The 16,329-nt window shown below is 42.4% G+C and overlaps 1 protein-coding gene across 2 annotated transcripts in view; it reads right to left on the bottom strand.

The window, feature by feature from the left end:
- Positions 1-16,329, bottom strand: part of SH3RF1 (SH3 domain containing ring finger 1) — a 231,248-nt gene that overhangs the window by 60,966 nt on the left and 153,953 nt on the right. For both annotated transcript variants that reach the window (XM_073644112.1, XM_073644123.1), the window contains exons 4-5: positions 9,849-9,944; positions 2,201-2,497 (exon numbers count right to left, since the gene is read on the bottom strand). In XM_073644112.1, the coding sequence (XP_073500213.1) occupies positions 2,201-2,497; positions 9,849-9,944 (393 nt within the window). The remainder of the gene's footprint in view (positions 1-2,200; positions 2,498-9,848; positions 9,945-16,329) is intronic.

The raw sequence follows: 16,329 nt of genomic DNA, 5'->3' as shown, positions 1-16,329 counted from the left end.
TTGCAATTACACCAGATTGCTCCGAGGTATAAACCTTGAAAACAATTCCTTACACAGGCCGCTTATCACTGTGTGAGACGCTGATTTCCATGTCCTCATACGCTGGGCTCACTACAGGATAATAAATTCCCACCAAGTCATAAGCTAGTCTACTGGACGAGCCACTGAAACAACCATACAGTAATCCCCTCACATAAAGGAATTGCATGTTTTATCTTTTTTTTTCTGTTTTTTTTAGCTGTACTACCTCTTTTCCTCTAATTTTTTTTTATATATAATAATAATATTCTAAACTTTTCTGCGACATCCTCAATATATTTCTGCAATGAAGCACTGGTAAATAAACTTATCCAAACACTGATTTAAAACATATTTTAAAGTAACCTTTGAGTTCAAGATCCTCACGTATAAGACATATTGAAAATTGTGTGTCTACATTGGGCACCTCTTACTTTGGAGGACCTGACATGGATAGCCTATTTATTCAATGGACACTTTGGCCCCGATTCATCAAAAATGTTGATTTTCTTGCCAGTCTTGAAGAGGTGGCGTGAAGTAGTCAGACCCTCCTGATTCATGAAGAGGTGCATGTGCGCCACACCAGATGTCTTACACCTGTCCTTGACTGGTGTAACATTTCGGCCATAAGTAACACCACAGCTCGTCATGATTCAGATGAGCCATGACATCACGCCCGCATCAAGCCCCAGCTCCACCCATAGATGGGAGAAACTGGCATGAAAACAACAAAAGTTGCTAATTTATGCGAAACTCCAAGTTGCACCAACATTTTGAAACTTTTCAAAGCAATTTATGCCAGGATTCTCGATAAATTGCTTTGATGAATTGTGACCTATGTAATGCTTAATTTTCCCTGTGGGGGTGCTGCTGCAGGAGGACTGAGTTCCTTCTACTAAAGTCCCTCACATATCACAGCTGACCATATCACGACTAGGGAAATCTTGAAGCAAAGGAGATTGTCTAATGCAGAAACCCCTTTAATCATCAAAATCAACATCACAGTATTAGAAGATTAAATATATAAGACATGCATAAAAAAGGAAAAAAAAATGTAAAGTGTGGATCTACTAAAGCAGACACTCAAAAATCTGCAAGCATTATAAGAAAAGAGTAGTGCTCCCTACAGCTGTTCCTCACAAAGTACACCCCTCATCTGTAAATGCTACGAATTATAAAGCCTTTCCTAAAGTAATTACAGAGTGCAGGAGGCTCAGATGCTTCGTATCAGTCAAAGTCTGCTGGTAATACCTTCTCCATAGTTGTCCTGCTTGAAGAAACAATATGAAAACTGAAGACAATAAAGTAGAAAAGGAAGCAATCAGGGAGGCATGTAGTAAAGATGTGGCCTCTAATTAATTTCCAGAATAGGACAGCCATTATAATTAAAGGGTGAAAAGGTTATTTCTACAGTATGATCATTGGGGGAAGTTAGCTGAGCAGTATAATTACATGGGGAAGGTGGTGGACCTCAGGAACATCTGAACGTTGGCGACAGAGATTTTACAAGTTATTTTTTGATACCACTGCTTCGATAATAGTGGCTTAATTTCCAGATGTGGGCACTTGGCAAATGACCACTAATGTAATGTTTTGGTTCATCCTTTATACCCATCGCTTGGTCAAGGCGCTATCAGTAATGCCCCAATATACAGGACATCATGGGGTCAGTTTAGCTGCAGGGAATGGTCCCCTCTGTACTCTGTTATGACTACGCATTCAGGAGATTGAGAGAGAAGCAATGTTCATGCGTTCACCAAGTGCACTCAGTTTTGGGGAGCAGGATATTGAAGGTACCGGAGCCCCGCAGAATCGGCACAGCTATGAGAAAAATGCTAAGGGCCATTTTTTTTCTAATCGTTTAGATCTTAAGTCATTATAGGTAAAACATTTGTTTTTTGGCGATTCTGGAAAACCCCTTTAATAATTTCATAGGCCAGTCAGCTAAACATTATAATAGGACACTCAAGAACAGAAAACAGCCACTAAAACAATAAAATGTGGCACTGATACTATGCCCAAAGATTTGAACCTTTATTAGTATCTACATATGGAGGATGAGGACCATCTATTGCACAACCAAAGCTTAGTGAGACAAAGAAGAAGTGTTTGTTATTCAGAGGCATAAAGTACATTACATCGGCAGGAAGATGTGTCTAGTACTAGTTGGCGCTTTCCTCACCTGAGAAGGAGCACTGCAAGACAGCCCGGAGAGCTCGCTGATCCTGGCAGCAGCTGTGGGGTTGCTGGAGCTGATGAGCACAGGAGGACTGATCTCCATGGAATGACGGTTCTGGACAGACTGCGATGACTTGTTAGACATGGTGAGGGACGTAAAGGAGTGACGCTTTTTGGTGTTCTTCTTGGTATCAGTGTGCTTTTGGGAAGAGCTGCTATGTGCTGTCCCAGAAGGTCCTTCCCCAGAGTCCACTCCCGAGGGCTTGTCTACCTCTATGAGTTGCTTAGCTGCTGAATTAAACTGAAAACAGGCATGATTTACAGTTAGTGGCTCTATATGTATATATATTAAAAAATGAGCAGATAAAAAAATAAGCAAGTGCTTGTATGTGAGCAGAATACTTGTTATTTATATGTTTGTTATTTAAGATGTATGGCCAATAGAGTTCGTGCGAATCAATTTGCAGGACTCGGTCAGCCAGCCATATCAGTAATCGGTAGCAACTGGATAGGAGGCCTGAGAACCATCTCCCTCCTGACGGCATCCGGGGCAATTCTACTGATTAACCGGCTTAGGGCGACTTCATCGTTCCAGCATGACGCAGATGTGATGTCACGTCAGGTCAGGAAATCAAAGGAAAAGTCATCAGGTAAGAGGTGGTCCTTAGGGATTACTGACATGGTCGATGGACCGGGTCCTACAAATTGATTCGCACCAAGTCTACTGGCCACCTTTAATTCATGGTCAACATAAAACTGTAGACTGCACGTTTATTCAAATGACCATCTCTCCTGACTTCCCCATACACCTGTGCTTTCAATCGTTTGAGAGGAGGAAATCAAAAAGATTGAGTGTTGAAATTCCAATTGTCCGATCATTCTCTCTTTTGACATCAGATGGTCATACGGTCCTGCCAAAATCAGACAGCTTTCATTTAATGTGCATGGGGGCTTTAACAAGTAGTTAAAGGTAGACATCTCTACTCTACATTACCAATCTATTCTTCTCAGCTTCTGAAAATATATATTTCACACATCCCCGTGGTAAGATAAGGGACTTTATCTTTGAATGCTGAATCTCGCATCATTACATCTCAGGTAACTGGAGTGGGATCTTCTGGTGAACGCTAATCCCAGATCTGCTTGTCCCATTTGCACTTCCCGTTTTCCACCATTTTTCTTGTGCCATAATGCTCTTTAATTTTTCCAGAAGTTGCATAGAAACCCCTTTGATAAATACAATGCATATACGCCATTTCTCAGTCAAAGTCATTATTGTTTCTTTCATAACCCTGCAATAATGAGTCATCTATAGAGTACTGTCACCTCTAGGTGTGTGGGTACTGGGAGCGCGCTGCAGGGTTTTTCTTTAACGGTTTAAAGACTTATTATGTTTGAATAAATGGAAATAAAATATTTAAAATAAAATTTAAAAATATATAAAATTAGAATATAAGGGAAATGCATTGTTTTTCTGATCAAATACGATATAAAATTTTAATCATGGGACAAGTCTTATAAAAAAAATTGCTTCTGATAGTAACACAACTCTCCGTAGCTCATTTAATAAATCAGTCTGATGAGGGAGATCAATTAGGGAAAGTGAGAACGGTTCCCCCTGAGTTTTGTCACTTTTCCTCTAGGCATGTTTTTCAATTTAATTAAGATATTTGTTTCTCTCATGAAAATATTAGACAAGAAAAGATCTGCGTGCTGATTCCTGGGCAAAGACAAGTATTTGTTTGCTCATGGGACTGCGCTGATACAGGATCTAGGTCTGCGAGGCAGCCTGGAAAGATGGCTACAAAACACAACCATATGTCCCCTTATCTAGGTAATTAGCCACGCATGCATGTTACAAAATTGAGATGCCTAGGGTTATTTAGCGGCCAAGAATAAAAAACCCTACTATGAAGTATAAACTGGAACAACGTAATCCAGGAATTGATAAAACAATCATCACACTATGTGTGATGCTGTAAACTCATTAGGACAAACAGGCAAATCTCGTCCCGTTACATTATGGAACAAGATGACTATAGAGAAACAGATAATTCAGCCGAGAGAGGCCCTGACAAGTATCTGTCCAGGGATGTGTGCGCTTCTGAAAGATGATCGCCCCCAGACGGGCACAATTAGCCGAGAATGGTTATCGGGTGGCAATATTTTCTCCGAGAATAAAAAGGATGATTTTTCATCGGTATTGTCATCCATGTGCCATGCATTTTTATACATCAGTATCTAATAAAATTGACAAGACCAAATATTGTTTTCTACGGTAAGAATGGTAATGTATCTGTAAAAATCGGATGCTCTACGGAAGATCTATATGGGATCCGGGTTTTTTTGTGCTCCGTAGACTTGAAACAGATTCTTGTGCACGCAGCAATTTTTTTCATGTGGAATTCGGTCCATTAAAAAAAAAAAAAAAATCACTTGAACAGCCCTACTTGAATAACATGAGGTCAATTTTTTCATAACGGACGGCTGTCACAGTGACCACCGTACCCTCATTGTCAATCAGTGGTGCCAGCGGGTTACACAGAGCTCAGCATTCAGAGAACTGCTAGATCTGCAGTAAAAAATGCAGTGATTTTATTAAAACTACAGCCAGCAGCCTAGTAAGTGACACATCACTAGAATCAGGGTCTCTACCCCAACATCATGCCATTTTCAGATGGGGTATCAAAACCCGATGACAGATTCCCTTTAATCACTTGTCACTAGGGTGTATTGTCTGTGCAGTTAATCCATTGATTTGACCATATTGTTTGCTGTGAAAACAGCCAAGTTTATGATGAAATTAAAAGTAGCCATGCCAATATTTTATATAGATGGAGGGTGAGAATCTCTAAGCCTGGTGAACCCCCGGGCCGGTCACTGCACAGTTATGGCCCACCGCCATTCCCTCTGTTCGGCTTGTAGTAATGTCAGTCTTCACTTTGGTTCTGGGAGACAGTTATAAATAAATGTATTTTCTCTTCTTCTATACATCGCACTGTCTTATGGAAGTCTCGCACTAACAATAATGTGAACATCTGCTCTCAGCAGGAGAATAAGTGAAATAAAGCGTCCAAAGATTACAACTGCTGAGCTAATCACCTCCCGGCCAAGGGACCGTCGCTGACAATGGAAATGGACACTAGTACTTGCCAAGGTTTTGCAGGTTTCAGGTTCAGCCCATTCCAGCTTGCCTTACTCCCTCCTTCTCTTGAAAAAAAAAAGTTTTATTGGGGCAATTACTTTCCTAATACAAGTAATAATGCTTTTCGTTTATTTTGGCTCCCAAAGCATAAAATAAGGTGGAAAAGCTCCGCTTAGAGGAATTACACTCACTCCATATGTGCAACCTGCTACAGAGCAAGGTTTGGTCTGTATGAATTTAATAAGCAAAATCCAGATGTCTAAAATGACTGTGATCACAGTGGCCATTTTATTGTATTTAACTCATTGTCAGGTCCTGGGTCTGAGTGAGCGTTTGTCAGCCTTAAAGGGGTTGTCTGGTCCAAATCGATAAGTCTGCAGTCAGTCTGTGTGACTGAAGACTTATGAATCCCCCCAGTATACGCACTGTGCGCTGCGGGGATTTGCTGGTTTCTGAGCCGTAACTGGAGGGTATATATGAGTTATACATACTCCTGGGCAGAGCACGTCCAGTGGGCACGGCCTCGCTTCCATACACTTGTGTTGAGCGAGACCGCGCCCGACAAGTGACGCAACCATCCAATGGGCGTGCATGACTAGAGGGCGCGGCCTCGCTCCTTACAAGTGTATGGAGCGAGGCTGCACCCACTGGACGTGCCGGGAGTATGTATAACTCATACATACCTTCCAGCTCAGAAACCGGCGAATCCTCGCAGCCCACAGTGCGCGCTCCGGGCGGATTCATATGTTTCAGTCACACAGAGTGACTCTAGACTTATCGATTTGGACCTGACAACCCCTTTAAAGTTGTTACTGACTACAAGCAATCTCCGTCTGTAATGAGATCCTGCAATCATATATTACAATAAAAATGGTTTCAATTGTGGACACACCCTTTATCTCTACCTTATTATTTTTTCCTTTAACTCTGAATGTCCATTAATAGTAAGAATAATTCATTACAAATCTGCCAATGTCATTTTTTTTTAGAAATCAGCCTAGGGCACTACTCTTTTATAAGAAAGGATAAGTGCAGGTGACATTGCAGAATTCTATGCCGGCACCAGGAACAGCTGATCAGCGGTGCCAGAGAACAATGTACCAACAACCTGATGGATGTGCCCGATGTTCACTCAGTATTCACATAGAAAAGTGTTAGCCTATGAAGAGGCAGTGGAAAAGCGTCCTGATAAGCACAGCCTATCATTAGACTACCTGGAAAAGCCAATGTAAAGTGCACAGTGCAAAGAATTCTATGGCTTAGTATAGCCACAAGTACTGGTAAAATAACCAAAGCTAAGGGCACTCACTGTGGCTCGCTGGATTTAACATAAGTAGTCTATATAAAGTGCATAGTGCAGCTATATTAAGACGGATGGATGAGTCTGTGTGTGCGGTGGTGTTGGTACATTGTTCTCTGGCACCGCTGATTATTTGAGCCATAGCTCTTTCTTCTTCATTACTTATTGAGTCTGTATGTGGACGGGTTAACTGTTCCCTTTTTATACTTTTCACACTATGTGATTTTTCATTTCAGATTAATAAAGATTTGATTTTTTTATTCAGACGCCTATCTCTCTTCTATGTTTCTGAAGTGTGAATTTATGCTCAGAACTGTGTTGATTTACAATAATAAATATGTTTTCTTTTAATAACTTCTTTATCTTTGAATGGGGAAAAGGAGAATGATGTGTATGTGTGTGTACAAAAATAAAGGCAGCACTCCCAAAATAGTGAATTTCAAAGATGTAATAGCCCATAGTGATGGGAACGCTTTGGTCCAATTGAGGACCTTTTTCAATTGGACCAAAACATTGCCGTCACTATGGGCTATTAAATTATTCAAATTTACTATTTTTGTACGTATATTGGCGGATTCATTAATGCCTGGTAGGCTCTGCATCCCTTCCCCCCCTTTTTTTACTTTATTCTTTAGTCCCACACTAAGGGACTTGAAACTGGGATCATTTGATCCCTTAAGCTATATACTGCACTACTGTACTGAATTGCAATATATAGTGTAGTTGAGGTTCTCCTATGAAGCCCAGCCTATGCCTGAGCTTCACAGTATTTCTACAATGGCAGCCATTGGGGACTTCAGAACGCCTCCAGCAGCCACAGTAATCCATGAGCTCACAGTGATCGTGTCACAATGGGGCTGAACCGAGCTGGTGAATAAGTGCACAGGCAATCATGCCATTTAAGTGCCGCTACCAGTGATTGACAATGGCATGTAAATGGTAAACAGCAGGGATCAGAACAAGCTCTGGCTGAGGCTGCTACAGACAGAGGAGGCTGGCTGTATAACACAGCCAGCATATGTCGCATATGAAGAAGGCTCAGCTGCTGAGCCTGCTCCATACACCACATGCAATGAAAATGTATGTAGCACCCCGAGGACTCGGCTGCTACAGGGGTATTGCACCTCGAACCAGAGGTGTGATATTCCACTCCCGGGTAAGGATGGAGTGTGGACCGGGGCTCAGTAAGCTGCATGCACCACACACACCCCATTTCCGAGGAACAGACCAACGGTGCTCCCACTAGACAGAGTGCAGGCACGACAGCTTCTGTTCCTGGCTGGAGTGGGGAGGGGGAGGAAAACCCAGTGGTGTAGGAGCAGATAGGGGTGGGTTTCTGGGCATAGGAAGGAGCCCATTGGTTGCTAGTCACCTGGGCTCGGGTGTCAGAAGGAGGTATATAAGGTGGGCACCATCTTAGGTCAGTGTTCAGTTAAGAGAGGAGCTCAGCCAGAGAGGGCTGACAGGGAGCTGTGGCTCAGTCTGGGCCCAGCCCCAGAGCCAGGCCTGGAGTAGAGGCCTGAGACAGCAGAGAGGGAGAGAAGAGAAGGAACAGCAAGGAGAGTAAGAAAGGAACTGAAACAGAAAGAGAAAGGAGGCGAGGAACACAGAGAAAGGCCCAGAGACACGAAGGCAGAAGGAACCCCATATTCCCAGAGGAGATACTGGGTGAAGGGTTGGCAGAGCAGGGTACCGGAACCCGAATTGGTGGAGGCGACTAATCCTCAGCCAAAACCGGAGGTTGTCACCACATCTTGGTGTGACCCCTCACTACATCCACCAGAAAGGCATACCGCATAGGGTCAGGGAAACCGGAGAGAGGTTTCACCAACAGAAGGCCCGAGGAAGCTGGACAAAGGTGGGTCACTGGTGGGGACGGCCAGAGAAAGGAAAGAGAAGGGAGCTCTGAACCACACTCTGGAATTACCTGGGAGTTGACCGAGTCCCTCGCCTGGTGGACGCAGCACGGCTCGGGCGGTCACTGCTGGCCGAAGTGATCTGAACAACAACAGTGAGTAAAGCTTTGGAAACTGCACCACAAGTCTATGTGTTTCATCGCCGCACCAGCACCATCAGTACTGGGACACTCGCACCATCACTCCCATCATTATCCACACTAGCTGCCCTGAGGCAATACTCCTCCCGTGAGGAGTCATCCCATACTCAGCTGCACAAACAACATCAGCCTCAGCGGTCTGCAGTGCAGCGGCGGTCCCCACTGACCGCAATCCACGGGTGGCGTAGTCGGACACTTATTACAATACAAATAGACTGCCACTGGTTTGACCACCCTGGGCACGGACCGGGTCACCGCCACGGAGAACTACAACCCCCAGCAATCCGGCTCCGGGTATTCCCCCTGCACAGCAGCAGCAGCAGCACAGGCCCAGGGGGCGCGTCATGTACAACATAGGACATTAAGCAATTAAAGAGGCCTGTGTGACAGAATACCTCATTTACCAAAAGGGTCTTTGTTGCCCATAGCAACCAATTACAGTACAGCTTTCATTTTACCAGAGCAGTTTACAAATTGAAAAGCTGAACTCGATTTAATAAATGAGGCCCACTGTCTCTCCACATCACACATGGATTTTTAGGAATTTTTGTTACTACTTGGGCTACGCAAGACATAGGAATTAAGACAGGAAACTTGTTAGAACATAAAATATAGTGAGTCCTGTGCAGGAGGGTTAGGGGGTTAATAATTTACAAATTGTTCTTATTTCCTTCCACCATGACTAATTTTGGAAATATTCAAGCAAAGTACGGGATCTCTGGTGCAGACGTATCCATGGATGTAGCACAAATACCACAGAATCATCTGTGCTTCTCCTGAAACCTGCCAGTATGGTGACTTATGAGGAAAATATGTCTTTCTGCATCAGCCGCAGTAAAGTGAGCACTTAGCAGACCTGCGAAAACAAAGCAAGCCTGAGCGAACATACCTTCCCGGTGACAATGTGGAGGAATTCATTCTCTACCATAATTGTGGTAACCGTGGACTAGTAATGACTTCAGCATATTCTATGAATGATGCAGACAAGACACCACATGTGCTTTATTAATGGAGTCAAAGCTGATCGGCCTGGAAGATCTATGTACATAGGAAGACATAATGGTCCTGATCTGGGGTTATGAGAACACAGGGCTCATGACTCATTCCTAGAAACCAGCTCATTTTTCTAGTATCCCGAGTGTATTACTTACTTCCACGTAGGAAATTGGGAATATTCCGATTTTGTCCCCCAGCATTCCTTCTGCCCAGTTCTCATCCACTCTGCGGATCACTGTGAGAATGTCGTCCTGTAGAGACAGAGAAAAATGATCTCAGCATTTGTCACAACGCGATCCATGTGAGCTCACCCGGGAGCCGTACGGTGGTGGACGTGTGAGGTATCGGTGATCCCTACACCTATAATGAGGTTCACATGTGCTGCTGTCGTGGATTTCTGTAGCTCCACTGGTCTTAGGTTTCTTACAAGTTGGGAATCCACGAATGCTCAAGCATTGAAATTCTCCTTCCGACAAAAAGTGTAGAAAGCGCAAATCTGCTCACAAAGCTCATCCTTAGGAAGGAAAATCTGTGGTCCCCAGGTCAAACCTAGAGAATGACTTAGTCTTACTCTGCACATAATTTACCCATTCCCAACAGAAATGTGGCAAATGCCATATGCTCCTATGTGTACAGCTTGTCTGCAGAAATTGCTCCTTTTAAGCCTTACTAATAAAGTCCGATAACACAAAAAGCAAAAACACATGGAATAGGTCTAAAATAATTTGGAAATAAAGCAAGATATCTTCACTGGAAAAAAACAAAATGAGCTATTACATCTACAAAAAAAAAAAATGAGGTAGCAGCCATCAACATGACAGCTGCTGCATCCATCTTCCTTCACTTTGGGCAAATCAAAATTGTCTTTGTCATCTATAGCAAGCCACCAAAGCTCAGCTTTAATTTCTTCAAAGCAGTTTAAGAAAGCAAAGCTGAACTCTGAACCCTCAAACTGTTTTGCAGTTTTGATAAATGAGGCCCTATAGGCTGAATATCTGTTATCTTCACCGGCATGCTCATCAGACCGGGGATTTTTAAAAGTTTGGAAAAAACCCTTTAATGAAGGGTGCGTTGACAGGTTATCGATTGAGTGCGCTTTTTCCGCAGCAACACCCTTTTCATTGCAAAAAGGTAAAATATACACTATGTTCCTCAAAAAGAATAGAGATTTTATCATCCACGCCTTGTGTCAATTTCTGCAAAGAAATGTTCGCCAATGAATAGATCAGATTTGTTATGATTTCATTTACTTAGCTGGTACTATACTACACTGTTACACTGCAGATTTTCAGCACACAACAACTCAGCGCTGGAAATTCTTTCTAAATACGCAGCATGTGAATTTACCTTTAAGGTCTAGATGTATCTGAAATTATATGTCTCCCGTCAAGGATGGACATGTCATAGGTGCAATCTCTGCAGCCACATAGGTGCCCAAGAGGTAAGGGGGCCACATCCACTTCCAAAGCAAGTGAAATTGTGCATTACGATGAGCTATTGCATGGCAAAGGACCCATATATTGTTCTTTTACAGGGGCCCTCTTCTGTCTGTGTCCTCCACTGCCTACTGTACTAAAACAGATCAGTTCTTACTGAAAGGACTGAGGCTATGTGCCCACACTGCGGAAATGGAGCAGAAATTTTCTAATTCATTTCTGCATGTCCTCTCCCGGATAAACGCATACGGAATTCCGCATGCGTTTATCGTGCGTTTATCGCGCGATTTCCACATGCGGAATTGCCTTGCGTTTTTTATTGCACTGCAAAGGCAATTCCGCTTGCGGAAACGCAAAATTAATAAACATGCTGCATGGGCATTGAACTTGCGTAATCACATTGGGGACCATGGGGGGCGGATAACATAGCGTTTCACAAGCGTTTCCGCTGCGGAAATTCCGCAGCATATCCGCTTGAAAAATGCTACGTGGGCACATACCCTTAGGATACTTTTTGATTATAGAAAGTTTAGCAATGTTAGTGATGTACGCTCGAGTTGTAACCGAGTATCTTTGGTGTGCTCGTCAAATAGGTTTGCATCGCTGCGGCTGCATGTCTCGCGGCTGTTTGACAGCCACAAAACATGCAGGGATTGCCTAACAAGCAATCCCTGCATGTGGTGTGGCTGTCTAACAACCGCGAGACATGCAGTCGTGGCGATGCAAATCTACTTGACGAGCACACCAAAGATACTCGGTTAGGGCTCAAGCATGTTCGGATAACACCTTATTCGAGCACGTTCGCGCATCACTATTTAGCATACTATGATCATAGCACTTTATAATATTCTTAGAAGACAAAATGTGGAACAATGTAATAATATTTCTCAGTAAACAAAGGAGTGTACAAGCGGAAAATCTATCGCTTTGTTACAAATATCTACTCTAGTGTCACCATTTCCTTAATGACTGTTATATCTTTACAATAATTGCATTATCAGCACCTTGTTACTTAGAGTCCAGCACCAGAATGTGGTTGGAAGACTGTAGCAGACTCTGCCCAAACATGTAAGCTTCTTACCAAGCTGCTACATGCTGAAGCCGGCCACACACAACATGATGTCACTGGTGAGTTGTGCCAACTGGGTCAACTAAAGAATGTTCACCAATGGAACAAACACAATGGGAAAGGCATGATTTGTAAAACCTCCCTAATAAGGTCCAATGTACTCCAAACGTCAGCTGGATCTCAGCCAGTATAGTCATGTGTTGGTTGCCTGGGTTCATACATGAATAAATCAAGGCCCCCAGGGTGGAAAACAAATCAGCTAAGATGACAATAATGCTATCCATTCTGGATTCTTATTTTATACTTCGAAAGCTATCAGCGACTTGGGGATAAATAATGAGGAAAGCACCAACTCATCACATTAGCGAGTTTGTCAATTAAGGCCATGTGCACATGTTCAGGATTTGTAAGCTAAAACCAGGATTGGAACAATCAGAGGAAAAGTATAATAGAAGCACGTCACCACTTCTGTATTTATCCCCCACTCCTGGTTTTGACTTACAAATACGGATGTAAAATACTGACGTGTGAACGAGGCTTAAATCAGTAGCTTTGGGTTTTGAAAACCATTTTCCTGTAAGTACGTTTTTATAATATAAAGAGTTTTCCTAACATCACAAATGGCCTTAAAGTGGTTTTCAAAAAATGTTATTGACTAAGCCGCACTGGTGACGGGATGTCATCCGTGATGAGTGATGACATACCATTTCTCAGTCATCTGACCCTGCATCGGTCGGATGGACGCGAGTCATCACTTCTAGTGAATCATCACTTCTAGTGGGATGAAGTTCCAACCGGCTAATCTGTGTTACCATAGACCACCAAGGTGGCTGGGATTTGCAGAGTTTAGTATTACCTCTATATTTTATAACAGTCCCTTCCCTCTTCGTATTTTTCAAAAAGGGGACTTTAATAAAGTCTCATATTAAAAATAAAACTGTTATTTTTTTTCAATGTAAAATATTGTATAATTTGGTAGATAAATAATATATTTGAGCCCCAGGAGTAAATGCAGAAAGTGTTTATCCAGGGTGTTGTCCTGTTCATGGTCTATTGACTTAGATGAAGACTAAAGAAGCCTACAGCCATGGTCAGAAGCAATTGCTACAAAAATTAGGATATAGAGATCATTTTAATCTAAGTCAGAATATTTATAAATCTTGGGGGTAAGAAAAATATGTATCATATCCAAACCATTACCATCACAATAGAAATAAAGAAATTGGTTTGGATATGGTCAGAAGTAAGGCATTTAGCGTTACATAAAGAAGAAATGAAAAACTAAAAAACAAAATGGGGCTTGAGTTTATACTATTGCCCCCAAAGCTTATATTCCTTCAGTCAGGCTATAATCATTGTTATGACCCATTAGGACCATCATGCCACAAATGAAACTAGGAATGCACCACTCCTTAGGACCTGTTCACACGCCGCATTTAAGCCACATTTTTACTAAGCAATTTTCAAGGGTAAAAGACCATGCAGTTTACAGTACCAATTATTTTTACAGTGTTTCAAATGATTGGGGGCTAAAACGCAAGTAAAAATGAGTCAGAATCTTGTGACTTTTATACAGCATTTTTCCTGCTTCACTCTTGTTTTTTGCTGCAGAAAAATCTGCGGCAAATACTCAATGTGTGCACACAGGCTTAAGCAGCATTTTGGTAGATATGTGTCCACGCTACACTCCAAGTTCTAATTAATCGGCACAAATAATGATATAAAATAAGTGTGATCGGACATTACACTGCTATGTATGGACTGGCGCATGCCCTCTAAGCATTGCCTTTCCTTACGTGAACTATGATGTGGATTTAATGAAAATAAGCAGCAGCCCAAATAAGCAGATTGCCTGCCAAGCTCCAGTGAGAAGCATGGTAATATTTGTTTTGTATCATTATGGTATTATCAGCACGCTTAAAATAAGCTGTTTACACAAAAGCAAACATATGGAAAGTTAAGCAAACGGTAGACAGCATACCGGTTGGCAGTCACTCATTCACTATTATAGAAGTGAAGAGCACATTGCAATTACACATTTTTTATTTATTCACATTTAATTCCTTTGTGTGTATTGGAACAACATAAAACATAAAATGGGCCAGACAAAAATTTTGGCACCCTCAATTTAATATTTCATTGCACATCCTTTGGAATAAATAACTGCCATTAATCGCTACCTATAACCGTCATCAAGCTTCTTACACCTCTCAACTGGAATTTTGGACCACTCTTCTTTTGTAAACTGCTCCAGGTCTCTCATACTTGAAGGTATTCTCCCAACAACAATTTTAAGATCTCTCCACAGTTGTTCAATGGGATTTAGATCCGGACTCATTGCTGGCCACTTCAGAACTCTCCAGAGATTTGTTTCCATCCATTTCTGGGGGCTTCTAGAAGTACTGTATGTTTGGGGTCGTTGTCCTGCTGGAAGACCCATGACCTAGGATGCAAACCCAGCTTTCTGACATTGGGCACTACACTGCGACCCAAAATCCTTAGGTAATCTTCAGACTTCATGATGCCTTGCACACAGTGAATTGAAGAAAGAAGAGAGAAAAGAGTTCTCTGTGTGAATCGGCAACCACATAGGACAAGGTGCAAGTAAATATTGCTCACCTTCCCTTGTTGTGCACTGCTGTAGTGCACAAAATGGAGAACTAATCTGATCAGCTGATCTGCACTGACCGTCAGCTTCCCAGCCTCACTGAGCAGGAGCTGCACTGCTGTACTTAATAAGCACACTCTTGGAGGAGGTGTATGACGGATGGCTGCCCTGATCACCTGCCGGACCGATTGCCAGCTCCACACCCTCCTGGGCAGGAGCTGGAGATACAATTGATGCACTTGATGAAGGGGACGGATTGTCCCTGAAACGTTTAGTGCCATTAGACGTCTCATCCTGTGAATGGGTTTGTCTCCTCCATCGCAGCGCCAGGAACATATCTGCCCCTTCTTTTACCTTTTTCCTCCTGGATTACACACAGTCAAGGCAACCAGTGCCAGGGACAGCAAAACAACCCCAAACCATCTTTGAACCTCCACTATATTTGACTGTAGGTACTGTGTTCTTTTCTTTGTAGGTCTCATTCTATTTTCGGTAAACAGTTGAATGATGTGCTTTACCAAAAAGCTCTATCAAGATTTTGGCTTACTCATGTATATTTTGGCAAACTGCAGCGTAGCTTTTTATATCTCTGTGTCAGCAGTGGGGGTCCTCCTGGGTTTCCTGCCATAGGGTTTTATTTCATTCAAAGGTCGACATATAGCTCTCGCTTACACTGATGCACCCTGAATCTGTAGGACAGCTTAAATTTCTTTGGAACTTAATTGGGGCTGCTTAAGCACCATTCGGACAATCCTGCGTTGCAACCTTTCATAAATTTTTATATGCAGTCCATGGCCAAGGAGATTAGCTACGGTACCATGGGTTGTAAACTTATTGATTGAGTTGTGCAACATGGACAAAGGAACATCAAGATCTCTGGATACGGACTTGTAACCTTCACACTGATATTTTTTAACAATTTTGGTTCTCAAGTCCTCGGATAGTTCTCTTTTCCTCTTTCTGTTCTGCATGCTTAGTGTGGCGCGCACAGACACACAATGCAAAGACTGAGTCAACTTCTCCCCTTTTTATCTGGTTTCAGGTGTGATTTTCATGTTGCCCAGACCTGTTACTTGCCACAGATGAGTTTGAACGAGCATTATATGCTTGAAACAAAGTTGTTTACCCAAAATTTTGGAAAGGTGCCAACAATTTTGTCTGGCCCATTCTGGGGGTTTTGTGTGAAATTATGTCCAATTTGCTTTTTTCTCAGTTTTTTTGGTGTTGTTCCAATATGAACAAAGGAAATAAACATGTGTATAACAAAACATGTGTAATTGCAATAATTTTCTGGGAGAAATACTTCATTTTCTGGAATAATTTCAAGGGTGCCCACACTTTCAGCCATGACTGTATGTCATGATGTTATATGGGATTGCAAGCACGGATTCATCAACTTAATGAGTTTGCCATCTAAGTCCCTTGTGCTGGACAGAGCCTGAGCTTGGCATAAAAGCAGCAGAGTGTTGTCTACAGACTATACAATTCTTTGACTTTGTTCAGCATCTGTATTCATTTTTTGC

This window comes from Phyllobates terribilis, unplaced genomic scaffold (assembly GCF_046119375.1).
Source record: "Phyllobates terribilis strain yellow unplaced genomic scaffold, ASM4611937v1 Scaffold_1__5_contigs__length_1240528914, whole genome shotgun sequence".
NCBI classification, from domain to species: domain Eukaryota; kingdom Metazoa; phylum Chordata; class Amphibia; order Anura; family Dendrobatidae; genus Phyllobates; species Phyllobates terribilis.
This window is presented reverse-complemented; position numbering and strand designations above follow the sequence as displayed.